The sequence below is a fragment of the Arabidopsis thaliana genome, chromosome 3 (assembly GCF_000001735.4).
Source record: "Arabidopsis thaliana chromosome 3, partial sequence".
Lineage (NCBI taxonomy): Eukaryota > Viridiplantae > Streptophyta > Magnoliopsida > Brassicales > Brassicaceae > Arabidopsis > Arabidopsis thaliana.
The window spans coordinates 19332612-19357522 of NC_003074.8; the positions used below are offsets into that span (position 1 = coordinate 19332612).

Consider the following 24911-nt stretch of genomic DNA (forward strand, 5'->3'; position numbering starts at 1 on the left):
TCCACTGTCCAGAGCTTTAATCTTCGATCAAACTCACAAAAATTATAACATATCACCGGTTCCTCCTAGCTACAAATATTAAACCCATAATAATAATATTGTGGTCAGTGATTATTCTCACCTACTGTGGGTATCTAAAAACTTGCTTAAAATTCTGATGATTTGCAATAAATTTCGCATCTTTCCCGCTTTAAAAAAGCCCAAACAAAGCCCATTAGAAACCCAAAAAGGAGGGATTGGTTTGTTATTCTCTGTATCTCTCTCCTAGTATTCAGCTCTAACACATAGAGAGGAGTCAGAATATCATCAGCCGCCTCTTTCACTTCAACCCTCCTTAAACCTCATCTCTTTCCTACTCCGCCGCTCTCTCCGTCGTCTCTCCCGTTACTCCATTTCTCTCGACCCCTCCAGGTAATTCCTTTTCAGATCCTCTACTAGACCCTTTACTTATTTTAGTGAATTGGTCTTTCTCCATTTCCATCTATCCCTTACGTATCTGTGACTTTTTCCCCCCTTTTGGATTGTATTCCTCATCTTCCTCTGTTTCCGTCAAATGAATGATCTTTCTGAAATTCAATCACTTTTGTATCGTTTCTGAATCTTTCCTCTAATAGGTGAAAATGGCTGGGAAGTCGAACAAATCGAAGGCCAAGAGAGCGGCTCAGAGCACTACCACCAATTCCACTACTGATGTTAAATCCGATGCTCCTGCTCCTCCTGTTGCTGCTACTGTTCCTGCTACTGCTCCGGTTACTGCTGCTGCTGCTCCGGTTGCTACTGCTGCTGCTCCGGTTACTGCTCCCGATAATGGCACCCTCACTGCTGTTGACTCTGCGGTGCCTGAAGCCAATGAAGTTGCTCCTACGATTCCTAAGGCTGACGAAAGTGAGTCACAAGTTGAAAATAACGATGCCCAACCCAAGCAAGGTTAGCTCTAATGCTTTTATTAGTAAATCACCCAATTTTTTAGTATATCTCAATTTGAAGTGTCAGTGTGGTTTTCTCGTAAGCTAAGTAGATTCATCCACACCCTCTTGTGTATTGCTTTTAAGTGTCTAATTTTTCTGCTTTCACAGGTGAACTCCGTCTTTATCCTGTGTCTGTCAAAACACAAAGTGGGGGTAAAATGGAGCTTCAAGTGAGTTTTTTTTTTTTTTTTTTTTTTTTTTTGCTTTCTCGCTTATATACTATTGGCTAGTCTTAGAAAATCAAATAGTGTTTTAGTTTCGTCAGGGATTTAATACCTGTAGATATTTCTTGTAAAGCATTACCTTTTCCTACTGGTTTCTCTTATATATATTGGTGTAAATTACTAAATCTGTCCAATGTTTGTGTTTTCAGTTGAACCCTGGAGACTCTGTGATGGATATAAGGCAGTTCCTCCTTGATGCTCCAGAGACGTGCTACTTCACTTGTTATGAGTTGTTACTCCGCAATAAAGATGGAGAGACTCATCATTTGGAAGACTACAATGAGATCTCTGAAGTAGCTGACATCACCATTGGTGGTTGCTCCTTGGAAATGGTTGCAGGTAGCTAAGTCTGTCTTTTCTTCATTTTTTTGGGTTGAGACTAAAAACAGAAAGTTGACTTGTTATGTTTCTTCCCACAGCATTGTATGATGATAGATCTATCAGAGCGCATGTTCACCGTGCCAGAGATCTTTTGTCTCTTTCAACACTTCACTCTTCTCTATCAACAACACTTGCCTTGCAGTATGACGCAGCACTGAACAAAGTTCAGAACCCTGGAGGTTTCAAATTTGAATCATTCTCTTAATATTGTTTTGCTTTGCTAATATTTTCATGCACTGCGAAGGATTTATTTATGGCCTCTATATTGAAACAGATAAACCAAAGTCTGACGTTCCAGAGCTGGAATGTTTGGGTTTTATGGAAGATGTGCCTGGCTCTCTCAAGAAGTTAATAAATTCTACATCAGAAGAGATCAGATCTGTGGAAAACATTGTGTTCTCATCGTTCAACCCTCCTCCAAGCCACAGAAGGTATTGAGCAACTTATTTTAGCATTTGTAAAGGCATAAATTTACCATTTATGTTGTTTCTTATGAATATATTTGTTGCAGGCTTGTAGGAGATCTAATATATTTAGATGTTGTGACCTTGGAAGGTAACAAGTACTGCATAACAGGCACAACCAAAACATTTTATGTTAATTCCAGCTCAGGGAATATTCTCGATCCAAGACCAAGTAAATCTGGATTTGAAGCAGCTACGCTGATTGGACTATTACAAAAGCTTAGCTCTAAGTTTAAAAAAGGTGGGAAACAGCTTATACACCATTCTTCTTAAGTCTATTCTTTACTCTTTTTATGACGTGATAATCATTCAATCTGTTGATTAGCTTCTATTTTTCCTTTTATTTGAAGCTTTCCGTGAAGTCATGGAAAAGAAAGCCTCTGCTCATCCGTTTGAAAATGTTCAATCGCTTTTGCCACCACACTCATGGCTAAGAACTTATCCAGTACCCGGTGAGTTTAATTTTAGTAGCATTTGAATTGTCATCCATCTTGCACAGACGTACTTGTTTATTATAGTATACTTGCGTTCTGCACAGTAGTATGGTTTAGTACCTTAACTCTCTCCTTTCGTGGCTATCTCAACTGTTCTTTCAGAGGTCTTTACTCTGTGTTATTCAGTTTTATGCACTGATAATGGTTCTGAGATATTCATATGGCAGCCATAGAAGTAGTGTGGTTGAAGGAGTCCTTGTTTTTAATTGCAGAATATGCAATATATCCTTGAAGTCCCTCTCTAGTGCATTCTCTTTGTGACTGCCTTTTAATGGCCAAGTCATATCTTGCACAATCTCGAATAATATTTTATTTTATTTTTTATTATTTATTTATTTATTTATTTATTTTTTTATCTCGAATAATATTCATTTTGATGTTTTTAGTCTTAACAAAATTTTGTAAATTAATTCTCTTAATAGAATGTGGTCCATTTCGTTGCGTGTTTATTGACTATGTACTAATTTTCTGTTTTATATATTGAACGTGTGCTTTGTAGCTACACTTGAATTAGTTTTTCTATTAAATCTAAGCACGGAATGTTGTATCTGGACTCAGATCACAAGCGTGATGCAGCGAGAGCAGAAGAAGCACTTACCATTTCCTATGGTAGTGAGTTAATTGGCATGCAGAGAGATTGGAACGAAGAGTTGCAATCTTGCAGAGAGTTCCCTCACACTTCTCCTCAAGAGAGGTACAAGCGATACCTAACTACAATGATTTCTCGGTAGCATGAAATTTTGAGATTCTGTTCCATTTCAGATTTGTTTCCTTAATTGAAAATTTCCTTCGTTGCAGGATATTACGAGACAGGGCACTTTACAAAGTGTCTTCTGATTTTGTCGATGCAGCACTTAACGGAGCTATTGGAGTAATCAGCCGGTGTATACCACCCATAAACCCAACTGATCCAGAGTGTTTGCACATGTCAGTGTGAATTGTTTGGCCCTTATTTTTGATTCTCCGTGCCAATTCGTTTATTTTATTGATCTAGCTAATTGTGTTCATGAAATTTTGGCAGTTTAGTAACTCCCTTTGTGTTTTATAACGTGGACAAATGACAGAGGATCTAGATGTTCACATATTTGTGTTTATGCATTGAGTTTTTCAATTCTGAACACTTGCTATTCTTCCACTGTTGTAGGTATGTGCACAACAACATCTTTTTCAGTTTTGCTGTTGATGCCGACATTGAACAGCTCTCCAAGAAACGTCCATCTAATCAAATGACGGAGAAGGTGTCCTCATCTGAAAAGGTTTCATGCACAGAAGGAACCTGCGATAATGAAGAGCATAACAACTGTAATGAGGCGCCACTTGTTGAGAATGAGCAGGCTACGTATGCCTCTGCAAACAATGATTTGAAAGGCACAAAATTATATCAAGAAGCTGATGTCCCAGGGCTATATAATCTGGCAATGGCCATTATTGATTACAGAGGCCATAGGGTTGTTGCTCAGGTTTGTTCAAATACTGGAACTTCCAAGTCCTTATTCTTGAGATTGTCTGTGTCTTGCTTGTGTTCATTTTAATAGTATCTTTGCAATGTGTTTTAGAGTGTTCTACCGGGAATCCTTCAAGGGGATAAATCAGATGCGCTTTTGTACGGTTCAGTCGACAATGGCAAGAAAATATGCTGGAATGAAGATTTTCATGCTAAGGTAAATGAATATAGTCTCTTGCTGTTGGATACCGTAGGCATTAATGTGAAAATTCTAGTAGTAATCTATCTGTACAATATTAATATTAATATTTATCTGTATACTATTATAAGACTGCACGTGTCCTAGCAGAAATATTTGATCCTGATTAATTCCTTCTTCAGGTGCTAGAGGCCGCAAAGCTTCTTCACATTAAGGAACATTCTGTTATCGATGCATCCGAAACTGTCTTTAAGTTGGCTGCACCAGTAGAGTGCAAAGGGATTGTTGGGAGTGATAACAGGCATTATCTCTTGGACTTGATGAGAGTGACACCTCGTGATGCCAATTATACGGGCCCAGAGTCACGCTTTTGTGTCCTAAGACCAGAACTGATCACATCATTTTGCCAGGTACATATTTTCTTTATTATTTAGAAAAGTATGCTCTTGAGTTCCATTGACAACTTATTTTCATCATGAAGGCCGAATCATTGGAAAAATCAAAATTTAAAACCAAGGCTGATGAAGGGGGCGATGATTCTTCTAATGTTAGTGCTGATACTTCTAAAGTTGGTGATGCATTGATCGATGGAGAGGCAAATGGGGCTTCAAATTCTGATCAGGTATATGTTTCACTTTTTGATCCGGATAGATATGTGCATTAAGCATATGTAGTACTGATTGACGTTTCTATTTCAACTGGGATTTGTATGAATATTTAGGAATTTACATCTGCTTGATATACCCTGCTTTTTGTGTTCAATGGCTGCTATTAGTTTATGTGGATGCTGTGTCTCACTATCAGATTTTATAGACGTAGAATGTTTGTCAAATGAAAAGGCAGACTGACAAAAACCAAATAGGATATGGACCCTGTAACAATGATGGAAATAACAATTTTACTTGTACATTAGTAGATCTCTACTAAATTAATCAATTGGACTGGGTCTTGCTTGTTCATTCCTCTATTGTTTTTGCTTTGAGATTCTTTTTCCCATCATTGCTTTCGACTGAATGGATAGAAATGTCTGATAACAGTTGTATCTGAAAAAAACTGTAACTGCTGATATCTGCGTTTTCTTTACAGAAATCTATTTCAGACAAGCAAAATACCACTGCCGAAGATTATGCAGCCGGGTCTTCTGAAAGTTCCAAATCATGTGATCAAATAGCATTTAACCCCAATGTCTTCACTGACTTCACATTAGGTGGCAATCAAGAGGTAGGTTATGTTGCTTATAGGTTATATGTTTTAAGATCATCTCTTAAAATTTATTTAACTGATTGGATGAATCCTTTTTGGGTTAAACAGGAGATAGCTGCTGATGAAGAAAATGTGAAGAAAGTTAGCTCATACCTTGTGGATGTGGTCCTTCCAAAGTTTATAGAAGATCTTTGCACTCTCGAAGTTTCTCCAATGGATGGTCAGACTTTGACAGAAGCACTCCATGCTCATGGTGTTAATGTTCGTTACATTGGAAGAGTAAGTTTGTCAGCTGTCGTTATCATTTTGTTAGCTATCTCTATGTTTGAGTTTATTAACAGTAGATTTGCTCGACCAGGTTGCTAATGGGGTGAAGCATTTGCCTCATTTGTGGGACCTTTGTCTGAATGAGATTACTGTAAGATCCGCAAAGCACATTTTGAAGGTAATTTTGACTGTTGTAAAAGCATGCCACAACAAGAGTTAGGGTATCTGTGGACACGCTTGTAATAGGTTATAATGTTATTTCTATGTTCTTACGTCGTTGTGCAGGACATTCTAAGAGATATAGAGGATCACGATATTGGATCAGCAGTCTCACATTTCCTCAATTGTTTCTTTGGAAACTATCAAACTGCTGGGGGAAAAGCTAGCGCCAACAGCTCTACTGCCAAAAATCAAAAGAAGGTTGTCGTGTACTATCAGAGTTTGTTTATTATAATTCCATGTTTGATAATCTTTAATTAGGATATTACAGTTCTTTGGAGCCGTCTAGAAAAGTTTCTGATGAAACAAGTCATGCTTTTTCTTTTATTAGTTTAAGGTGTGAAACTAAACCTTTAATTTGGATAGGATCAACCCATCACCAAGAAGGGTCAAGGAAGAGGGAAGGGAAAAGCTTCTTCAAAGAAAAGTTTTTCATCGTATATGATGGTTGACTCCAACATTCTATGGTCTGACATTCAGGAATTTGCCAAAGCGAAATATGAGGTAAACTGTAGTCATTATTAAGCTAAGCATATTTATTTCTAAGCCAGTTAAATGTTTATTACTATAAGCACCTAAAGCTAATGAGAGCCTATTTTCAGTTTGAGTTGCCCGAGCTATCAAGAACTACCGCTAAAAAAGTATCTGTTCTTCGTAATCTTTGCCAAAAGGTAAATAATTATAGACACATTTTCATTCAGAATTTATTTACCAGGGAATCCTGATTATGTCAGTTCATAATTGTTATTAATCACTTCATTTCCCTGTTAACAGGTTGGTGTCAGTATTGCTGCTCGCAAATACGACTTCAGTGCAAACACGCCTTTTGAGACGTCAGATATTTTGGATCTTCGGCCCGTAATTAAGCACTCCGTCCCTGTATGCTCTGAGGCTAAAGATCTTGTTGAGATGGGGAAGGTCCAACTGGCTGAGGTACCTTTTGTTATTTCACACTAGCTAACTTTTGCTTGCTAATTTTTGCCAATATGTTTGTACTGGATAAGATCAGGAGAACCTTATTGTGATATGGATTGGCATTCAACTCTTCAATAAGCATCTCGTTTTAGTTTGCGAAAGTTGCATTATGAATGGTTCTTGGTTTAGTTTTTTATGTATGAAAATGATTAAACTTTTGTAGGGCATGCTTAGTGAATCCTACACGTTCTTTTCAGAGGCATTTTCGATACTTCAACAGGTAAGTAATCTGTATACGCATCTCGTCCTGTCAAAATAATTTAACACCGAAGTAGCTCATCATATTCTGATTTTAGGTGACTGGTCCAATGCACAGGGAAGTTGCAAACTGCTGCAGGTATGCGTCCGACTGATTTTTTGTTTTTCTGGAAAAATATCCATGGGCTTTCGTTTTAGTTGCCTTAAGTTTTTTGTCGTCTTTTGCTTTTCAGGTACCTGGCTATGGTTTTGTACCATGCAGGAGATATGGCTGGGGCCATAATGCAGCAACACAAGGAACTCATTATTAATGAGCGATGCCTTGGTTTGGACCATCCTGATACTGCCCATAGGTATCAACTATCTTTCTTTTATATTAATGTACTGTGATATTGTACTCTCAGCTATTGACTTGCTTCAAATGTTTTGATACTGCAGCTATGGCAATATGGCTCTTTTCTACCATGGACTGAATCAGACAGAACTTGCTCTACAAAACATGGGTCGAGCCTTGCTTCTACTTGGCCTTTCATCTGGCCCTGACCATCCAGATGTTGCAGCTACATTTATAAATGTTGCCATGATGTATCAAGACATGGGCAAAATGGACACAGCTCTACGTTATCTTCAAGAGGCTTTGAAGAAAAATGAGAGACTTCTTGGTCCTGAACACATTCAGACTGCAGTATGCTACCACGCTCTTGCCATTGCGTTCAACTGTATGGGTGCATTCAAGCTCTCACACCAGGTACTAAAACTTTCGTAAAGTCTTCTAGATCCCACCTTTCGACTCTGTTCTTGTCAACATGAGAACTATATGTCTCACCTTTCGACTTAATTGTTCTGTTCTTGTCAGCATGAGAAGAAAACATACGACATACTTGTTAAACAATTGGGAGACGATGATTCTAGGACACGAGACTCTCTAAATTGGATGAAGACGTTTAAGATGCGTGAGCTTCAGGTTTGGTGCACTGATAATGACTGAGGAGAACCTCATTTATCTAGTATACATTTTGTTTGGATTTCTCAAATTTTCTGGTTGGGTTTTGAATCAGATGACTGCACAAAAGCAGAAAGGACAGGCAGCTAATGCAGCCAACACGCAAAAGGCTATCGATCTCCTAAAGGTATACTTGCAGCTTTAGATTTCGGCATATTTTGCTGAAAAGGAATAACTCCTCTATCTTTGATGTTGTAGAGTTGAAATAATAATGAAATCGTTTTCCTGATTGGTATACAATAGGCACATCCAGACCTGATACATGCGTTCCAAAACGCAGCTGCTACTGGGAGGACAAATGCACTGAACTCTGCTGTCCTTGGGGAGACTCAACCACGGGGCAGAGGTTTTGATGAAAGAGCAGCTCGTGCTGCAGCTGAAGTTAGGAAGAAAGCAGCTGCAAAGGGGCTACTGGTTCGCCCCCAGGGTGGTGTTCCAGTTCAAGCCATGCCACCGCTCTCTCAGCTCCAAAACATGATCAATACCGCCACAGTTTCGTCTGAGAAAGGTGGAGAAAACGGGGAGGCAAAGGTACAAGAGAAGAAAGAATCCTCTGAAAATGGGAAAACAGAAAACCTGGCTCCTGCAGGATTAGGTGCTGGTTTAACATCTTTGGATAAGAAGAAGCAAAAAGCCAAAAAATAAGAAACAGTAGGATCTTGAAGGAAAATGGTGCTCAAAGAAAGTGCACGATTCTAAGTAGTGAAGTTGGTTTTTGTCTCTGGAAGTCGATAAACCACTTGCTGATTTCATTACATGACAACAACGCTTTTGTACGTTAAGCTTTGTTTTTCTTCCCATTATGTCACAACGATTTGGGTAAGTCCCGCTTCCAGGCATGTCTGGCTTTTTTCTTTTTTCTTTTCCCCTCACTTTTCTGCGGGTGTAATTTTATACCACAAAAACGTCATTGATTTTCTAGTAACTCCAATAAGCTCACAGTTCACGCTTATACCTAACCTTGCAGCCTTACTATTTTTTTGTGCTCTATACAAAAATCTTTTACTTGGCTTCTTGTGTCTCTAGAGTCTAGACTTTAGAGGGACACTAGATTGAACTCGACTAACAACGAAGAATCATGGAGTGGATACATCAATTTCGATCAACCATTAATGATCATCACATACTTCATTTATGTTCATCTTCCATCAATGATGAAGATGAACAGTGGCCTGTAGTGATGTTGTCACTGGCCAAAACAGTGGTCAGGCGTAACCCGAACAAGTACCTAAGTGTATATCAACCCATTTAAGTTTAAGTCTGCGGCGTGAGAGACGGGTAAATGGGTAATGTTTCTAGGCCCAAATTATAGGCCTTAATAAGGCCCAATTATCCACACAGGTTAGAAGTGAGGACGGCTAATGGATAATGTTGACGACACTCGCAACTTCTTCCTTATCGACACCTACACTCTCCTGCTACAATGGCGACTTTCCTAACAAATGTTGTTTCAATCAAACCTACAATCTTCTCATTCCAGTCCGAATCCTTCACTCCTTTGCATACACGGGTCAATGTATTCTCCTCGAAACCCTTTCCTTCTCTCGCTGGAACTTTCTCCCGGAGCTCTAGAACGAGATTCATTCCTTATGCTGTAACGGAGACGGAAGAAAAACCCGCCGCTTTGGACCCTAGTTCAGAAGCTGCCAGGCGTGTGTATATCGGTAACATACCCAGGACGGTGACCAATGAGCAGCTCACTAAACTTGTTGAAGAACACGGTGCTGTTGAAAAAGTTCAGGTTTTTATTCATAACATCTCCTTCTTCTATTATTTCTTAGTTAGTTATCATCAAGATTTGTTATTTGATGTTGTGTTGATATCATCAGGTGATGTATGATAAGTATTCAGGAAGAAGCCGTCGATTTGGGTTTGCTACAATGAAATCAGTTGAAGATGCTAATGCTGTGGTTGAGAAATTGAATGGCAATGTAAGTTTTTGAACCCTTAACTGCTTCGTTCTATACATTTTAGTTCTGAATATGACAGAGCTTGTTTTTGGTTTCTCAGACCGTTGAAGGGCGTGAGATAAAGGTTAACATTACAGAGAAACCTATAGCATCATCACCTGATTTATCAGTTCTTCAGTCTGAGGATTCAGCATTTGTAGATAGCCCTTACAAAGTGTATGTTGGGAATCTAGCAAAGACTGTTACAAAAGAGATGCTTGAGAATTTGTTTTCTGAGAAAGGGAAAGTAGTAAGTGCTAAGGTTTCAAGAGTACCTGGAACTTCCAAATCCACCGGGTTTGGATTCGTTACGTTTTCTTCTGAAGAAGATGTGGAAGCAGCCATTGTTGCTCTTAACAATTCGGTAAGTATCTCTCAACTGTTCCATCTTCTTCGACTATAGAGTGTGCATAATCTTTTTGTCTCATTTTGTTGTTGGTTTTAAAATGCAGTTGCTGGAAGGACAGAAGATTCGGGTGAATAAGGCTTAGCCTATTGGATCATAAAGAATGTGAAAAGAATCGCTTTGAAGAGTTTTTGTAATGCAAATCATTAGAGCTTAGTGTATCATCTTGTATTCATTCTAAGTTGAAAATGAAACCATATCTTTTCAAAAGCTTATAGTTGTGGTAATCTTGTTTCTAGGCAGTGTAAACAGAGAACTCCAATGACATGAACAAGTCATGCTACATCCAATTCAGAGGTAGGGATGATAATGAAGATCCCCAAGCTAAATTTATCTCCACCAAGTTTCCTTTCCATAAATGTATCATACAATGTAAAATTGCTACTTGTGTGACTTGTGAGCTTTGGTCACTCAAAATTTCTTAATTTAGTGTCTACTTCTGTAGCTCTTCTGTTGCTTGTTATGTTGTAAGTTGATTGCAAATTTGCAACGGTCCTTGTTCGATGAGGAAGAACCAGAGCTTCGAGAAGCACTTGATTCTCATTGGACTTTCGTTGGCAAACTGATCAAAATCTCGACCAACGGTTCCTCAGAGGTCTCAAGTTCAAAACTTTTTCTCTCTGGGTCCTTACTTCTACCTTGGAACAACTGAGTACCGATCTTATCTTTAAATTTCACGGCGAAGGATTAGAAATAAAGAAATTACCTTTCTTTAACTAAAAATCAAGCCAGAGATGCTTAGCTTGCAGTGTCTTCCTCCTTTCTTCATCTCCGTCCCAAATCGGAGCACCAATTCTTGCTCCACGGCTCCACTTCGTGCGGTCAGTGACTTCGCTGCTTCTCCGTCGACCTCAATCTCTCGCCGTCTTATCCTTCTCCGTCACGCTCACAGTTCCTGGGATGATCTTTCCCTCAGAGGTACTCTGATTCTCCTCTTTCTCGCTCAAAATCGAAAAATCAAATCTTTAATGTCTCTCTTTCTCTCTGTCTGTGTCTTAACGATAGACCATGATCGTCCTCTAAGTAAAACCGGAGAAGCAGATGCTGCCAAAGTAGCTCAAATCCTCTCCTCACTCGGTTGGCTTCCCCAACTTATTCTCTCAAGGTAAGTTCCTTCTTCAAATTATCAGTTTTGTTTTTCATTTCGTGATTGAGAATTGTTGAAATCATTCACTTCACAGCGACGCCACTCGGACTAGAGAGACACTGAAGTCGATGCAGGCTCAAGTAGATGGGTTTATGGAGGCAAATGTACATTTCATTCCTAGCTTTTACTCCATTGCTGCTATGGATGGCCAAACAGCCGAGCATCTTCAAAACATTATCTCCAAATATTCAACCCCTGATATCTCCACTATCATGTTAGTTTCTCATCAATCTTTTTTGCTTCATCTTACTTGTGCTGTGTTATCATTTCTTATTTGATTGATACATATAGGTGTATGGGGCATAATAAGGGTTGGGAAGAAGCAGCTTCCATGCTCTCTGGAGCTTCTATTAAGTTGAAAACATGCAATGCTGCTTTGCTTCAGGCTTTTGGCAACTCCTGGGAAGAAGTTTGTTGATTCAATCCTTTTTTCAGATATGCATGAGCTCGCTTTTTCTTTGATTTGGAGCTAATTCTTTCTTTTGGCCATCACAGGCTTTTGCGCTGTCCGGGCCTGGTGGATGGAAACTTGAGGGTCTAGTGGCTCCAGATAGTAGCATCTTTGTGTAAGAGAATGGAACATTACAAAGCTTCAATTTTTAGCTTTTTCCATGGTTGCAACTTTTGCTCCTACAGTATGTCATTCTTCAACTTCATGTCTGTTGCATAATATATATAAAAAGGTTGCAACGTCTCATCCTTATGTGCATAATTAAGCTCAGTTTTTAGCTACTGAAACAGATGAGTAAATCAAGAGTAGATTGCGTCTCTTTATTGTTTGTTTACCTTATTAATGTAAGATCCTAGCATCAGGGATATGTTCAAATGCAATCACACTATTTGAATAAATTGTGGATTTTGCATTGGTGGGTTATTTTATTCATGTTATCATACAATTGTTAACTTTGATGAATCCTCAGAGATTCCATGGGTTGTTATGTCTTGGAGGGTCAATGTTTTTTAGGGCTTTCCATACAACACTATTGCATTTAAACCCTGACCCGAAACCGATTTGCCAAACCCTATCTCCTCTTTTCATCTTCGCCTTGTGTTCTAGGTAAGCCAGCTCGTACCATATACTGCTGCTTGATGTGTTCCCGAAACGCTCCAATGTCCGTCTTGATGCCTCCATATTCTCTTCTGTCAACTTGAGATCCTTATGAATGTCATCAAGTACTTTCTTACTCGATGCTAATACGCATATATGTTCAAAGGAAGGCTCAAGACGACCAAGCGTTGCAATGTTTGCTTTCAGTGCATGGCGCCCAACTTCCATTACATCTCTAGATACATATAGTCCTTGTTTCCCATCTCTGTCTTCTCTTAACTCTATGCTCTTGTAACTTGTGTCTTCCATGCCTTTATGGGTTCTTACTAGCTGTTTTATTCACCAGTTACAATGTCATCAGTCAAAACAAAGAACAGAGCAAGAGTAAATCAGAGTGTTTCTTTGTTCTTCTCACCTGCATAAGTTGGTATTTGGCTCGCCATCTGTCGATACGCCGACTAGATAGCATAACTGCAGCTGCTCCCATTCGAAAGAAGCAATTTGGTGGAAGCAACGCGACGTCATTACCTGAGTACCAAGTGAAGCTTACTATCTCAGTGCTCACCACCAAAGCGTAAGAGCCTTGATGAGCGTTTAAAAGATCTTTGGCTAAATCAATGGCTATGACTCCGGCGCTACACCCCATACCACCAAGATTGTAGCTCTCTGTGTTATGCCTCAGCTTATAATGGTTAATCACCATGGCCGATAGAGATGGCGTGGTGTTGAGGACTCCGCAGTTTAGCACCAGGATCTTGATATGCTTCACATTGATTTTGGTCGCTGCAAGAAGTTCATCAATTGCTCCAAAGATCACCATTGCTGCTTCTTCACGACCATCACGAAGATTGACCCTGTGACCAGGCTTGAAGACCACTCTCGGCATGTAGCTCTCCTCTCCTATCCCTGATTGGTCCAGCACTTTTCTTTGAAGCTCGATGGCAGTCTCGTTGAAGTTACCAGACTTCATTGCCAGCTCGATGAAGTCGCTTTTTGTGATCTGTACAATTTACATCCACAAAACAACAATGAGAAGACAGAGAAAGAGAGAAGAGAGGTGGGGATGGAAGAGACATGATGACCTTGAGATGATCGGGTGGGCGGTAACAGGAGAAATCGAGAAGAAAAACAGAGGAAGGAGTAAGATAATGATAGATGAGGAGGATGAAGAAGGTAGACAAAGGGAAAGCCAAGATTGGGAGAAATCGAGAAACAAAGATGAAGAGAAGAAGAAGAGGAGGAAGGAAGAAACAAAAGGTACGTGAGAGAGAGAGAAGGTAAATGTATCCAAGCTTGACATATCTCAAATTATATCCGAGGAAATCAGGACTGCCCTTAGGTGACTTTGACTTAACTCCACCATTCACCATCTTTGTTGCCTCTTTTTCCATTTTCACTAAGCATCAAAACCTTGTGGTCTCTCAATAAATAATCAAATAAATATGAGTCAGTGTAACAGAAAGATGGCTTCTTTGCTGCATGTTACCGTTGAAGTGGCGGGTTTTGCTGCATCATTCAGTTGGTGTGGTGTAACTAAACCAATGCTCGGTTCAGGTAATTACCATTTTTTTGACCAATGAGAAGTAATCTCTCATTCTCCAAGCAATAATCGATAAATTCATACAACTGAAATCCATCATCTCCGTTGAAATGTTCAAGAAGATAATCAGAATTCTGATGTTTCATCCCTGATTGGACTATATTTGACTCAAACCATTATATGTAACCTAAACATTCAACACAAAAATTGTACAGCACATTTCAAACCATATTAAGCTTACCAACTCTCACTAATGAAAACTACAAAAGTTTAACCAACGGATCTCTACAATGAATTATTACTCTGACCAAAACTTCACAAAGGCTGTCACGAAAGATTTCAGAACTGCCAAGAGAGGATTTGTTTCTTGTCTTCCCATATTAGATTCCCCTTTCCACGATTCACTGAAAACAAGAAGAACGAAAGCTATGTGAAAAAGGAGACCCAAACACAATACCAACAACGCTAAAGCACAACTGAGACTTCGGAGTGTGTTCACTCACGGTTTAATTCTGTTTAATGTTGCATTGTTTTCTTTTTGAGAGCTGGAACTATCTGGAGCATCAATTTTCCCTTTTTCCATGGTTGCCTTCTTCTCTACACTTGCGACTTCATTCCCGGCATAGCTACTCACAGTGTCCACTTTTGCTCTGTCGTTCTTACGACTTCCCGACTGTTACACAGTTAAAAGGTTACAAAGTTATCATCCTTTTCTAGATTTTTCATGTGCCAAGTAGTTTAACTCAGTTTTTAAGAACAATCAACTAACAGCTCCGCGTATATTCAGTTTCACCTTAGTTCTCAAAGTTGGAACATCAAAATTGACTACCAAAACATCTTAAAACATTCAAGAGGTTGACTATTCCATCATTAACGTCCTTCAGCCACTATGATGAAAAACCTTATCCTAAACTCAGATAGGAAAACTAAGAGAATATTTAGGACAACCTGTGGAACACAAACATAATTCTTGCATCGAACCCATGAAGATTATCTAGTTCCAGTATCCAAATAGAATTTAAAAGGCACACATATACCAGACGAAGCTTACCTCAGTGCTAGATGTTGGCATTTTCTGTTCAGCTGTCAAAGTTCCATTACTAAATTCCTTTGTCTCATGGACGTTGCCAATCACACCATTCACAACAACTGTCTCTTTAGCATCAGCACATTCAACATCTACTGAAGCAGAATTTACAATTTCCTCTCCAACTTTCTTTTCCATAGGGACAGAAATATGATTTGGTATTTGACCAACAATGACTTCCGTCCCTATGTCTTCAAGTACAGCAGATGAAGTGGATGATGAAATCTCCCCAAGATCAACATGATTTACTGTGCTGCGATCAGCTTCCACCTCCGTTTCAGTTCCTTTCCCACCCTCACAAACTTTGTTCAACTCAGTAGGTTGTGCATCCGGTGAGTCCATCGTTGAAGTCACAGATTTTAATGGAAACGTCTCAACAACTGTTTCTGCTGACATATCAATTGTGCCTAATCCGTTCTTAATTTCGGTCATTGCTGCTCCTGCATCATTCACTCTATCGTCATTGTTAACAGGCTTTGTGCCGTCTGATTCCATGAAACGAAGTTCCTCAAATCCTTCGTCTTTGTTATCCACATCGAGTCTTTTATCCTGTGGTTTGGTGTCAACGCTATCGCACACTGTCTCCATTCTATTTTGTAGCCCTGCATTACTCTTGATATCATTGTCTTCACTGCAAGATGTTGCAAGCTGAGTCATAGATATGTCAGTGGAGTCCATTGACTGGTGTACGAGCCCAATGTCTTCTTTCAAAAGTTGACTTCCACTCACTTCCCTGCAATTATCCAAGCAAACCTGGCTACCGTTAACGTTTCCCTCAGGTGACTCAGAAGAAAAATCAAGACTTTGATATGACCCAGAATGAAATCCGTTTGGGGACAAAGATAAAGGGGGCACAGGATCCATCAGGATTGAACTTGACAGACTTTGATCTTGCACAGAGCCATTTCCCTCAAGTAGCAAGTCACCAGGACCAAGGACTCTATTTTCTTGGATAATCTCTCTAACAATCTCCCTTATAGTGTAGAAAGATCCACCAACCTCCTTGTGTGTGAGGCTAAGTGAAGGAAAACTCCCATTGTTTAGTTTCTGATGCCTGAAAACAAACACTAATTACAAAAGCTGGGATTGAAAAGGGAAAATTCAAAATTCCGGCTAAGGAAGAGAATTAGGTGCATACTTCTTTATAAAAGATTCAACCAGTGTCTTTCTCTCTTCTTTAGGAATCCGATTACGAGTCCTCTTGCCTACAGAATCGTGAGGCTTAGCTAGAGCAAATATTTGCCCAACGCAAGTAGTCTTAAGAGAGTGCATGTTGTCTCTCTCTCTTTGTCCTATTATATAATCCTGTAGCAGAAGAGCTAAAGTGAAATCAGAATCAGACAACATAACAAGTCTACCAAAGAAACACAATTCTTAAGACAGATCCGTTTAGTTCATTATTTCGAAACAGTAACTGTCTAAATAACAAACAACAAAACGAAGACTCTCAATCCCAGACAACACACACGAAGAGTGATTCTTATCATCTGAGGACAATTGAATTATTGAAAAGCAAAAACTTCTTCGATAATGAGAAGAGAGATGCTTATAGTTTGTAGGGTTTACCTGAGACTCTGCAACTGCGAGAAAACGAGAGAGGTCGATAGATTAGAACTCACGAGTCATCTTTGCAAATGGACTCACTAAACCCTACGCAGTACACAGACACAACACTGTCTCAGTGTTGGGAGGCGCAAGCGGGAATTTGGGTAATTATTTCAACTTTTGGGGCAAAATCGTCATCTTTCTTTTCTTTATTTATTTCCAGTTTTGACCCCCAACACTTTTTTTTATCGATTTAGACCCTCACAGGTTGACCACTTTCAACCAAAGATTACATTTTCATCAATTTTGACCAATCTTCACATGGTGAAAGAATGTAATTAAGAAAAAACAAAGATTTTAAACTATATATTATACTTGAACATAGTACTACTAACTTCATGTTTTTTTCTTTTGCTGCTATAAGCGTAACTGTATGTATTACTAACATGAAGCATTTTATTGTTACTAGTAAGTTGTACATTCACATAGTCTAGTCGGATGCTCTCAACTCTCAAACTTCTGCCTCAGAACAAGTCTCCAAGAACTGGATTAGTTTCGAGCGTTCTTCCTCCAACAGCTCAGGGTCTTCGCTCGATAGTCTCTCCCGAGTTGTACCATCCACACTTGTTGGATCGTCCACTACCTAATTCATTAGTACACAACAACATTACAGCATTAACTCATTCATCAAAACTTGTTCAGCTATATGTTAAGAGACAGAGACATTTTTACTTTAGCGTAATTGTTGGTATGGCCGTCTTTGTTAGGTCCTATAAACGGTTCGGCCTCATTGTGTGTCCATTCACCATCTATGATGTATTTATATTCAAACTGTCCTTCCTGCATTTCAGAAATTGTAGTGGTTGTTGGAAAATGATCAGACACTATGCTTAACAGTTAAGAAGAAAACTCACAGGCAGTTCTCTCTTTAGGATCCAGAATCCTGTTCCCTTGTCCAGTGTTAGAGGTATCCTCTACATAAAGAGAAAAATGGTAAAAACGAAAAGAGCTAAAGAAATACATTACCTTTTATATATATACGTCCAAATAGTTTTGCACAATCATAAGACAATAATTTTCAGAAATCCAACACTCATCTCTTCCACTTCTTATCAAAGAGGCCATTCTTTTAATAGCAGTGACAAAAGTGCATCCTGGCTTTAAAGCTTATATGGCACACCATAGATTTAAGAGCAAGGTGTCATAATAAATAAATTGGTTTAAGATAAAATATATTTACCTGTCCCCATCCAATGTCAAGGCCAGAAATTTCTACTCTGGAGAACCCCTTATCTTTCAGTGTCAGAGTAACAGTCTTCCTCTTGAGTCCTGTAAGCTTTTATCCATATACACCCGGAAACAATAATCAGGAGTCAAGGAACCAGGTAACTGTTGCGCACTCATGCTAATCAATGGAACTGAGGTTTTTCAAACATAGGAAGCATTGTGAAAGTTGAACGCTGACTCACAATATCAATTGTTGCATTTCTGATAGCATCCAGCTTCGGAAAGCACGACCTTTTGCTCTGCAAGAAAATTTCAGAAATGTTATATAAACCAAATTTACGCGTGCCTTTATGTTTCACCAGCCATCTAGAGATATCAAACTAAAAATGTCTAATGCTAGACTATTTTGGATGAACTAACCCAAGATTTTTGTCTTTTAAAGTGCTATATCTTCAGTGTATATTTACTACAAACCCCTGACCCAATGGTCTATGATTCTAGTTATCATAATTGTCGGTTCATAGGAGAAGAAGGAAATCCCCAAACATCCTCACATAATATAACAGGCAGTAACACTAGTAAAACATGATTAACATGTTGGTTACTTAATATAAGTATAAAGAAACACATATAGAGAACATAAACCACAAGTAAATTAGTATCTTACCATAAGTAATTTATGAGCTTCCATAAGCTTATAGCCTTGCACCCAGAACATGTATGTCAACTGAAAATGAAATTAATATCCCTTCTCAGTATCAGTCAGCAAAATGTGAAAACTTGTTCATACCTTCATGAGTCAACCAAATAAGCACAAAATTAAGACAACTACTGTTTGCAACAGTCTTACATTTTTTCAATACTGGAAAGAAAAGGGGGAAAAAGAGAAGAGCTTAGTAACAGGTTTCTGTAACATACCGCAACAGCAGGAGCCCTTCCCATTCCAGCAGTGCAGTGCACATATGTAACTCCTCCATTTCGCTTAACAGCTTTGTAAAGAGTACCAACCACGGCTGGAAGACGCATTCTCAAATCAAATGCATCAAAGTCTCTGTTACATCAATGATATATAATATGTCAATCCCCTACGTTGTGAGTGGGTACGTCCATGGTGAATTTTTCTATGCATGTGCTCGTGAACAGTCTCATATATGCCAAAAGGGATGATGATGGTTCCAAGTCTTTAGCAGTAAAGAAATTTAGTGAGAATGGGATGATGACTAACTTCTACAGTTACTCTAGTTTGTAAACAGACAAAGGTGGACGAACAAAAAAGTTAGTTGATAGCAGTGATTTCACACCCGGTAAAAAAAAACTATCACTCACAATTCGTCATAAACCAGTTATTGCTTACACAAAAGTGTGCTGATTTCCCATTAGCTTAGGAAACGTGATAAAAGTAAAGAGCCCAAAGAAAAAGAAAGTATAACACTTCACTGACAAAACAATAAGAATTTAAAGATTGCGTGCCTAAAAGATATCTGAGACTACCCTCCAACAGTGTATATACCTTTGTTCCCTCGCCTATTCAGATAATTCTGGAAAAAAAACTACCTCATATGCTTCTTATAAAGTCAAGCAATAAGAAAAATATTGGAAAGGAAACTAAAAATCAACTCATGATCTCTCCTTCGATTCATTACGCATCAGCTTTGAATACCAATATATTAAAAAGTCACAGCTAGATCGTTGCCTTACCTAATTTCACAGCGAATATGCTGAATATCACTATATTTCTTAGCATAGGCTTGGATGCTGCTTATGTCTACTCCAAAATATCTGGAAGGATTGGTCAAGGCATTCTGCACTGCAGATCATTCTTCCTCACTCAATGCGAAGGAAAGTGAAAACAAAATCATAATCATGAACAGAAAAAGAGGGCTTTGGAAGGATACTCCAGGTCTGGATCTTGTTGCAAGCAAAATATGGTTTTAACTCCAATTTTACGAAGCTTGTCAACATCTTCAGGGGTCTAGCAATAAAGGAGAGCATACAGTAAGAACACGAGGAAAGTACCACATATCCAAAACAAAATCATCATTTGAGAGAAGGATATAAAAGTGAACCTGTAAGCAGGATCCAACAATTAGATCTGGACGAATAAAGTTGTAGTTCATTCCTAACTCGTGCCTGTAAGTTAGAACTGAAATGAAAGACACATGAGAATGAATCAGTGACTGAAATACATAATTAAGGAGAACAAGAAGATAAGTTTGTCAATAAACAAGCAAAAGATATAAGATTCCTTGGTAGACAGATGAACAAAACTAATCAAGATGAAAGATGAAAAACAAGAGTAGAATACAATCCAATGAGCTAAATCAATATTTCCAATATGAGACAAAAAATGGTGGACATCATTAGAGTTTCCAATCTAAGGACATGTATAGGTATGATGAAAACAATTTACCAGCACCCATAGCTTGAGTCATGTCTTGGCTATATTCATCAGATTTCTCTTCATCCTTTGCAACACCACTCATCTCTGAGCTGGATTTTGACTCTGATACTGCCTACACTCAAAGCATTTACAAAAGTGTCAATAAAAGTTAGAAGAAAAAAACTGATATAACAATATATCTTAAAAGAGGTGTATACATGTAAAACAAGTCGAGATTTTGGATCATTGGCTTTGATCGGAGGCGATATTAGCATCTTCAAAGAAGAAGAAGAAGAAGAATGATCTCTTTGAATGCACCCGAATCCCAGCAGAGGTGAGACTGAACATCTGAAATAAATGACGATCAAAGACATCAACAACACACAAATTCATATCGAATCAAAGAACCACACAAATCAACAACATTTGCTAATTTCGGAAAGCAAGAAGATACCTGGGAAGATTCTGAAGACAATTCATCTTTAGAGAGAGACAGAGAGTGTAGAAAAATATCAGAGGAAGCAAACGAAGCTGCTACTTTCTCAGTCCCAAGTTCGACGATAGATAAAAAATCTGGTAATTATAATAATTTTCAATTCATGTCCAAAAATGTTTGTGAGTGTGACTCTGACGGTCACGCGACTCACGACGATACAATTGGGACCCCACGGTCTGCACCGGGAATGCAATCACTTTTGTTTGTTACGTAAAGTGGAACACATTACTAGAAAAAGTCTCCAACTTTCCACAATAACAAAAACACCCTCTTCACAAAACTAATATCTGCTGCCACATCAGCACCGTCAATATTGAATTGGGTTATTCTGTCTAATTATTTTTGTTAGAGGTTACTTCATGAAGATAAAAAGTGAGAGGTTCTATTTTTATATTTCTCAAGAGCTAATGGGACCACTCATATGACGCCATCACGTCTCTTATTGTTACAAAAGATCTTCTCTGCAATTTTAATAATATTTTCAGCACAAGTAATTAGCAACAGTAATTGTCTGTAAATAAATCAATTAATCAACAGGTATTTGTCAGAGCAAAATCAGAAGAAAGGAAAAAAACAAAAAAAAACGCTGCAACAAGATAAGGAAGAAAGAAGAAAAAGCAGAGGAAAGTTACATAATCTTTCTATAGGTCCAAGTTCCACCTACTATGATCCTCAGAAGGCGTGGAGGAGGAACCTCCAAATAGACTAATCTTTGGTCTTTTTTGATCTTTTCCCATTGGTAACTTCCAAAACGAATCTGAGTTCTCGAAGAATACGTATGCAGCTATCACTGATGCCATGAACAAGCAAAACAGCAGTGCATATATCTGCCACTCTGCACATCAAACAAATAGATAATAGTGAGAAACAAATGTATAAACCCCAAATATGTGCCATTCATATTTTCAGAGAAAGAGATTAGCAACAAACCTTTCCACTCCTTTGGTACAGTGAGTTTGGTCACCATCTCTCCCCATTCGCTAGAAGTTGTCAGCATAACCCTAGAAAGAACCAATTAGATAAAGATCAACATTAGAAACAATGCGGAGACATAAGGGTTTTGATTTATCATTATCCTTTCAATTGCTTCCCCATACCTTTCACTGGGGCAGAACTCAAGTGAAGCAATGGATTGACCAAGATGCAGCCTCTTACTGTAGTGGTAGATTTCCATTGTCTTAACTTCAGCAACAGATACATCTCCATCTTTCCCACCCCTACAAAAATAGGTGCAAAGTATGAGGTTTTATGTACAATCACACAAGCCTGATAGTGATAAGCAGCCCGGGATGAAGAAAGACTCACAAAGCAATATATTTCCCGTCCAAGCTCACTGCCATTGTCGATGCAGTCTTCCTTGACAGCTTCTTGAACCCAAGCTTCTTCCATGTACTAATGTCATAAACATTGACCATAGGCGTATCACCTGATTCCAATAGTTTAAGCTTTCATATGATGTTTTTAATTTGAAATACTAGTGATGTTACTCGAGAGTCGGATATATTATATACCTCTTTGAGCAGCACAAAACAAAAAAGGTTTTGTTCCGTCTTTAGAGAAACGGCACAGTTCAATATTTTCATCCTGCAGACATGACAATATCAGAATCAGTCAGGATATATCAGAAGCCAATATAGGAAACACGACAGAGACAAAATCGAGACCGAGAAATCTCAGAACTATATTTATTGGAAAAGATCATAGACATGGAAACTCATCCTTCATACAAATTTCACTGGATCTTATTAGTTTAGAAATATAGGAATGCTAATGCAAACTTTAACTCTCACAATCACATACCCCACTACGTTCCAAAGTAGACAAAGGAAAACCATCTTCTGCTTTCCATATTCTAGCTGATCCATCAGTTGATGTTGTAGCTAAGAACTCTGAGTCAAGACTACAAAAAAATATACAAATATGAGAAAGATGCACACAATGGGTTTCGTTTCACAATCTCCATTAATTACTATTTGTGTTGTATAACCCAATTCTCAGCTCTATACAGAAGACCATTTTTTACTACCTCAATTACAGTTTTGCATTACAAATAATATAAAAGGGGGGATGGTGGTTGAGAAGATTCCAGTATTTACCTAAAATCCATGTCCCGGATGGATTTGTGTGCCTTTGGCTCATCCAAAATTACACTTAGGTTTGGCCACTCCATAATTCTAAGACATCCATCCTGAAAATAACTTGTAGTAAGCTACAACTAAATTGTCGCAACAGTGAAAGAAAAAAATCCCTTATATTGCAGTTCCTTACCACTCCCCCAACAGCTAATTTAGACCCATCAAAGCTGAAGGCCATACACTTTTGTAGTCCAGCATTTTGGAGAGGAAGGAGTTCTTTGGCTAAGATCGTAATACCTGTTGCTCCTCCGACAAGCTCAAATAACCTGAAAACCAAATAAAGTTTTAATTACCATCTAGACCGTAAAACAAAATTTGTATAGACAATGGGGTAGACAGTGTCCAAAAATGGTTGAAGACAACTCCTCGTATCCATGAAATAAGTGGAATAGTAGAGTTGCTAAAGATGAATGCAAGAAAGGGAAGTCAAAATATTATGAAAGAGACCAATTATAAAAGGCATCGGCAATCTCCAACAAAAGTATAGGCATATATAAAATAAACCAAACCTTAAACACAAGAAATTCAAGCCTCACTACAATTAATTCTACATCAGCAAACATGGGAGGTGGGAGATCGTCTGATGTAATGAGAGAAGTAATGTAAAGTTCTAGTAATCTGATATCTAGTTCTCATCATAGGTTTAACAATACCAACTCAACAAATTTAGAAACATAGTATCAGAGGAAGGAACTGTAGGATGTCTAGTAATCATAAGTTTTGGGTGGTAAAAGCAGAGATAGAAACGTACTTGCAACCACCTTTGGAGGTTGAGCAAACAAAGTAATCCCCACCAGGGTGCACTGAAACAGCCACAGGATCACCATCACTATCCTTAAGCGTGTGTGTTGCCTTTGGTCAAAGAAAAAAGAGAAAAAAGGTTGGTTTTTTTATTTCATTAGTCCACAGAAGTAAACACCAAAAGAAAGGGGCTTTGCTCTGCTTTCTCAGAATCAGAAGAAAACAACTTGAAGAACCCTAGATTTATTGCATGATTCAGAAGAACCCAAGTTTCGCAATCCAAAGAACTATAGTAGATTTCACCCTAAACCCAATAAGATTTCGAAGCTCTCGATTGAAAAATTCAAAAGGTGTAAGAAAAATTTACCAAAGGAGAGGAGGAAAGAGAAGCAGTAATGGGGTCAAAAGAGAAGATGTTGAGGAGAGCAGGAGAAGAAACAGATGAGCCACGGCGTTTGGAAGCTTTAGCGATAAGAACCCAGTTTACTTTCTTCGGGCGACGAATCCATGATCCGCACACAACATGTCCACTTTCACGACTCGCTTCTTCAATCTCCATTCGTTGTTGGATTGATTGTTATTAATTTCCTCTTTGGTCTCTCCCTAATTTGGATCCTTAATATATATATAGACAGAAAATTGTTTTTTTTTGTGTGTGTGTGTAGTTGTTGTTCCAGAGTAGAGAAGAGGAAAACAGAAAGTAAAACAAAAACCAAAAAGGAGTTGACTTTGGAAATTGGACAGAGAGATTTTGTTGAGTTATTATATAATGGGATTGAAAAATCTCAGATTTAACAAACGGACATTTGCGGTGGTGGGAAAGGATATTCCTTAAGATCCATGTTCCGATGCCGAATTTAATACAAACAAGTTAGGTCACATCGTGCTTCCGTAATCTATAGCAGACTTTCCCATTGGTGTCAATCTCGTTGTTTAAAAAAAAAAGTAATATTAGAAAAGATTGAACGTAATCTGAATATTAAGAAAAAGGATAAATATGAAAAGATATGATGTAAATATGTAATCGATGCATACTCTTAATTATGCAATGTAATTCTTTTTTTGTGACATTAATACATTATATATCCTTTATCTTATAAAACACAAGTCACTTGGCAAATCATGTTTTGACATGTGGCAAATTTATCAAAAACAAAATCCACAATGTAAA

At 38.4% G+C, this 24911-nt stretch overlaps 7 protein-coding genes across 21 annotated transcripts; 3 read left to right on the plus strand and 4 right to left on the minus strand.

Annotated features, from left to right (window-relative positions):
- The first annotated feature begins 216 nt into the window (after window positions 1-216).
- Window positions 217-9128, plus strand: NOXY38 (tetratricopeptide repeat (TPR)-containing protein). Of its 4 annotated transcripts, none has more exons than NM_001203139.1 (29): window positions 217-411; window positions 615-927; window positions 1077-1138; window positions 1342-1531; window positions 1612-1752; window positions 1848-2004; window positions 2085-2278; window positions 2388-2489; window positions 3090-3225; window positions 3294-3458; window positions 3676-3991; window positions 4088-4192; window positions 4357-4584; window positions 4656-4796; window positions 5261-5395; window positions 5486-5656; window positions 5736-5822; window positions 5930-6064; window positions 6135-6146; window positions 6230-6367; window positions 6466-6534; window positions 6638-6796; window positions 7002-7058; window positions 7135-7175; window positions 7270-7389; window positions 7475-7784; window positions 7893-8000; window positions 8095-8166; window positions 8283-8988. In NM_001203139.1, the coding sequence occupies exons 2-29, from the start codon at window positions 621-623 to the stop codon at window positions 8682-8684; spliced, it is 4260 nt and encodes a 1419-aa protein (NP_001190068.1). In that variant the 5' UTR covers window positions 217-411; window positions 615-620; the 3' UTR covers window positions 8685-8988. The 4 variants fall into 4 exon arrangements, with proteins under 4 accessions (NP_001190068.1, NP_001190066.1, NP_001190067.1 ...); NM_001203137.1 differs by having other exon boundaries at window positions 3330-3458; window positions 8283-8891; NM_001203138.1 differs by lacking the exon at window positions 6466-6534 and having other exon boundaries at window positions 8283-8891.
- Window positions 9129-9402: 274 nt separating this feature from the next.
- PSRP2 (RNA-binding (RRM/RBD/RNP motifs) family protein) lies at window positions 9403-10855 on the plus strand. Of its 2 annotated transcripts, NM_001035764.1 has the most exons (5): window positions 9413-9780; window positions 9869-9970; window positions 10050-10352; window positions 10441-10527; window positions 10634-10837. In NM_001035764.1, exons 1-4 carry the CDS (start codon window positions 9463-9465, stop codon window positions 10477-10479), a joined length of 762 nt encoding a protein of 253 aa, NP_001030841.1. In that variant the 5' UTR covers window positions 9413-9462; the 3' UTR covers window positions 10480-10527; window positions 10634-10837. The 2 variants fall into 2 exon arrangements, with proteins under 2 accessions (NP_566958.3, NP_001030841.1); NM_115074.5 differs by having other exon boundaries at window positions 9403-9780; window positions 10441-10855.
- A 70-nt stretch (window positions 10856-10925) lies between these two features.
- AT3G52155 (Phosphoglycerate mutase family protein) lies at window positions 10926-12906 on the plus strand. Of its 4 annotated transcripts, NM_001339558.1 has the most exons (6): window positions 11084-11312; window positions 11400-11499; window positions 11576-11755; window positions 11833-11950; window positions 12037-12107; window positions 12599-12906. In NM_001339558.1, the coding sequence occupies exons 1-6, from the start codon at window positions 11129-11131 to the stop codon at window positions 12600-12602; spliced, it is 657 nt and encodes a 218-aa protein (NP_001325733.1). In that variant the 5' UTR covers window positions 11084-11128; the 3' UTR covers window positions 12603-12906. The 4 variants fall into 4 exon arrangements, with proteins under 4 accessions (NP_566959.1, NP_001325732.1, NP_001325733.1 ...); NM_115075.3 differs by lacking the exon at window positions 12599-12906 and having other exon boundaries at window positions 10926-11312; window positions 12037-12410; NM_001339557.1 differs by lacking the exon at window positions 12599-12906 and having other exon boundaries at window positions 10926-11312; window positions 11833-12410.
- On the minus strand, window positions 12361-14057 carry KCS15 (3-ketoacyl-CoA synthase 15). Of its 2 annotated transcripts, NM_115076.4 has the most exons (3): window positions 13672-14057; window positions 13005-13589; window positions 12361-12919 (listed from the first exon to the last, which is right to left on the minus strand). In NM_115076.4, exons 1-3 carry the CDS (start codon window positions 13978-13980, stop codon window positions 12458-12460), a joined length of 1356 nt encoding a protein of 451 aa, NP_190784.1. In that variant the 5' UTR covers window positions 13981-14057; the 3' UTR covers window positions 12361-12457. The 2 variants fall into 2 exon arrangements, with proteins under 2 accessions (NP_190784.1, NP_001327019.1); NM_001339560.1 differs by having other exon boundaries at window positions 13005-14057.
- Window positions 14058-14140: 83 nt separating this feature from the next.
- AT3G52170 (DNA binding protein) lies at window positions 14141-16944 on the minus strand. 4 transcript variants are annotated; one of them, NM_001339562.1, is made up of 6 exons: window positions 16783-16916; window positions 16355-16521; window positions 16031-16270; window positions 15181-15949; window positions 14633-14802; window positions 14188-14533 (listed from the first exon to the last, which is right to left on the minus strand). In NM_001339562.1, the coding sequence occupies exons 2-6, from the start codon at window positions 16486-16488 to the stop codon at window positions 14428-14430; spliced, it is 1419 nt and encodes a 472-aa protein (NP_001325656.1). In that variant the 5' UTR covers window positions 16489-16521; window positions 16783-16916; the 3' UTR covers window positions 14188-14427. The 4 variants fall into 4 exon arrangements, with proteins under 4 accessions (NP_001190069.1, NP_190785.2, NP_001325656.1 ...); NM_001339561.1 differs by having other exon boundaries at window positions 16355-16535; NM_001203140.2 differs by having other exon boundaries at window positions 14141-14533; window positions 15181-16270; window positions 16355-16535; window positions 16783-16944.
- Window positions 16945-16988: 44 nt separating this feature from the next.
- On the minus strand, window positions 16989-21117 carry SEX4 (dual specificity protein phosphatase (DsPTP1) family protein). 4 transcript variants are annotated; one of them, NM_115078.4, is made up of 13 exons: window positions 20823-21117; window positions 20587-20716; window positions 20399-20501; window positions 20055-20131; window positions 19884-19960; window positions 19687-19767; window positions 18907-19039; window positions 18656-18715; window positions 18231-18287; window positions 18002-18097; window positions 17676-17735; window positions 17494-17601; window positions 16989-17404 (listed from the first exon to the last, which is right to left on the minus strand). In NM_115078.4, the coding sequence occupies exons 1-13, from the start codon at window positions 20846-20848 to the stop codon at window positions 17273-17275; spliced, it is 1140 nt and encodes a 379-aa protein (NP_566960.1). In that variant the 5' UTR covers window positions 20849-21117; the 3' UTR covers window positions 16989-17272. The 4 variants fall into 4 exon arrangements, with proteins under 4 accessions (NP_566960.1, NP_001326925.1, NP_001030842.1 ...); NM_001339563.1 differs by having other exon boundaries at window positions 17041-17404; window positions 17676-17927; window positions 20823-20985; NM_001035765.2 differs by having other exon boundaries at window positions 17041-17404; window positions 17676-18097; window positions 20823-21021.
- Window positions 21118-21255: 138 nt separating this feature from the next.
- On the minus strand, window positions 21256-24650 carry PHF1 (phosphate transporter traffic facilitator1). The gene is made up of 10 exons (NM_115079.4): window positions 24108-24650; window positions 23751-23851; window positions 23133-23265; window positions 22961-23052; window positions 22665-22764; window positions 22376-22448; window positions 22170-22290; window positions 21962-22081; window positions 21795-21865; window positions 21256-21699 (listed from the first exon to the last, which is right to left on the minus strand). Exons 1-10 carry the CDS (start codon window positions 24297-24299, stop codon window positions 21506-21508), a joined length of 1197 nt encoding a protein of 398 aa, NP_566961.1. The 5' UTR covers window positions 24300-24650; the 3' UTR covers window positions 21256-21505.
- Between the last annotated feature and the right edge of the window lie 261 nt (window positions 24651-24911).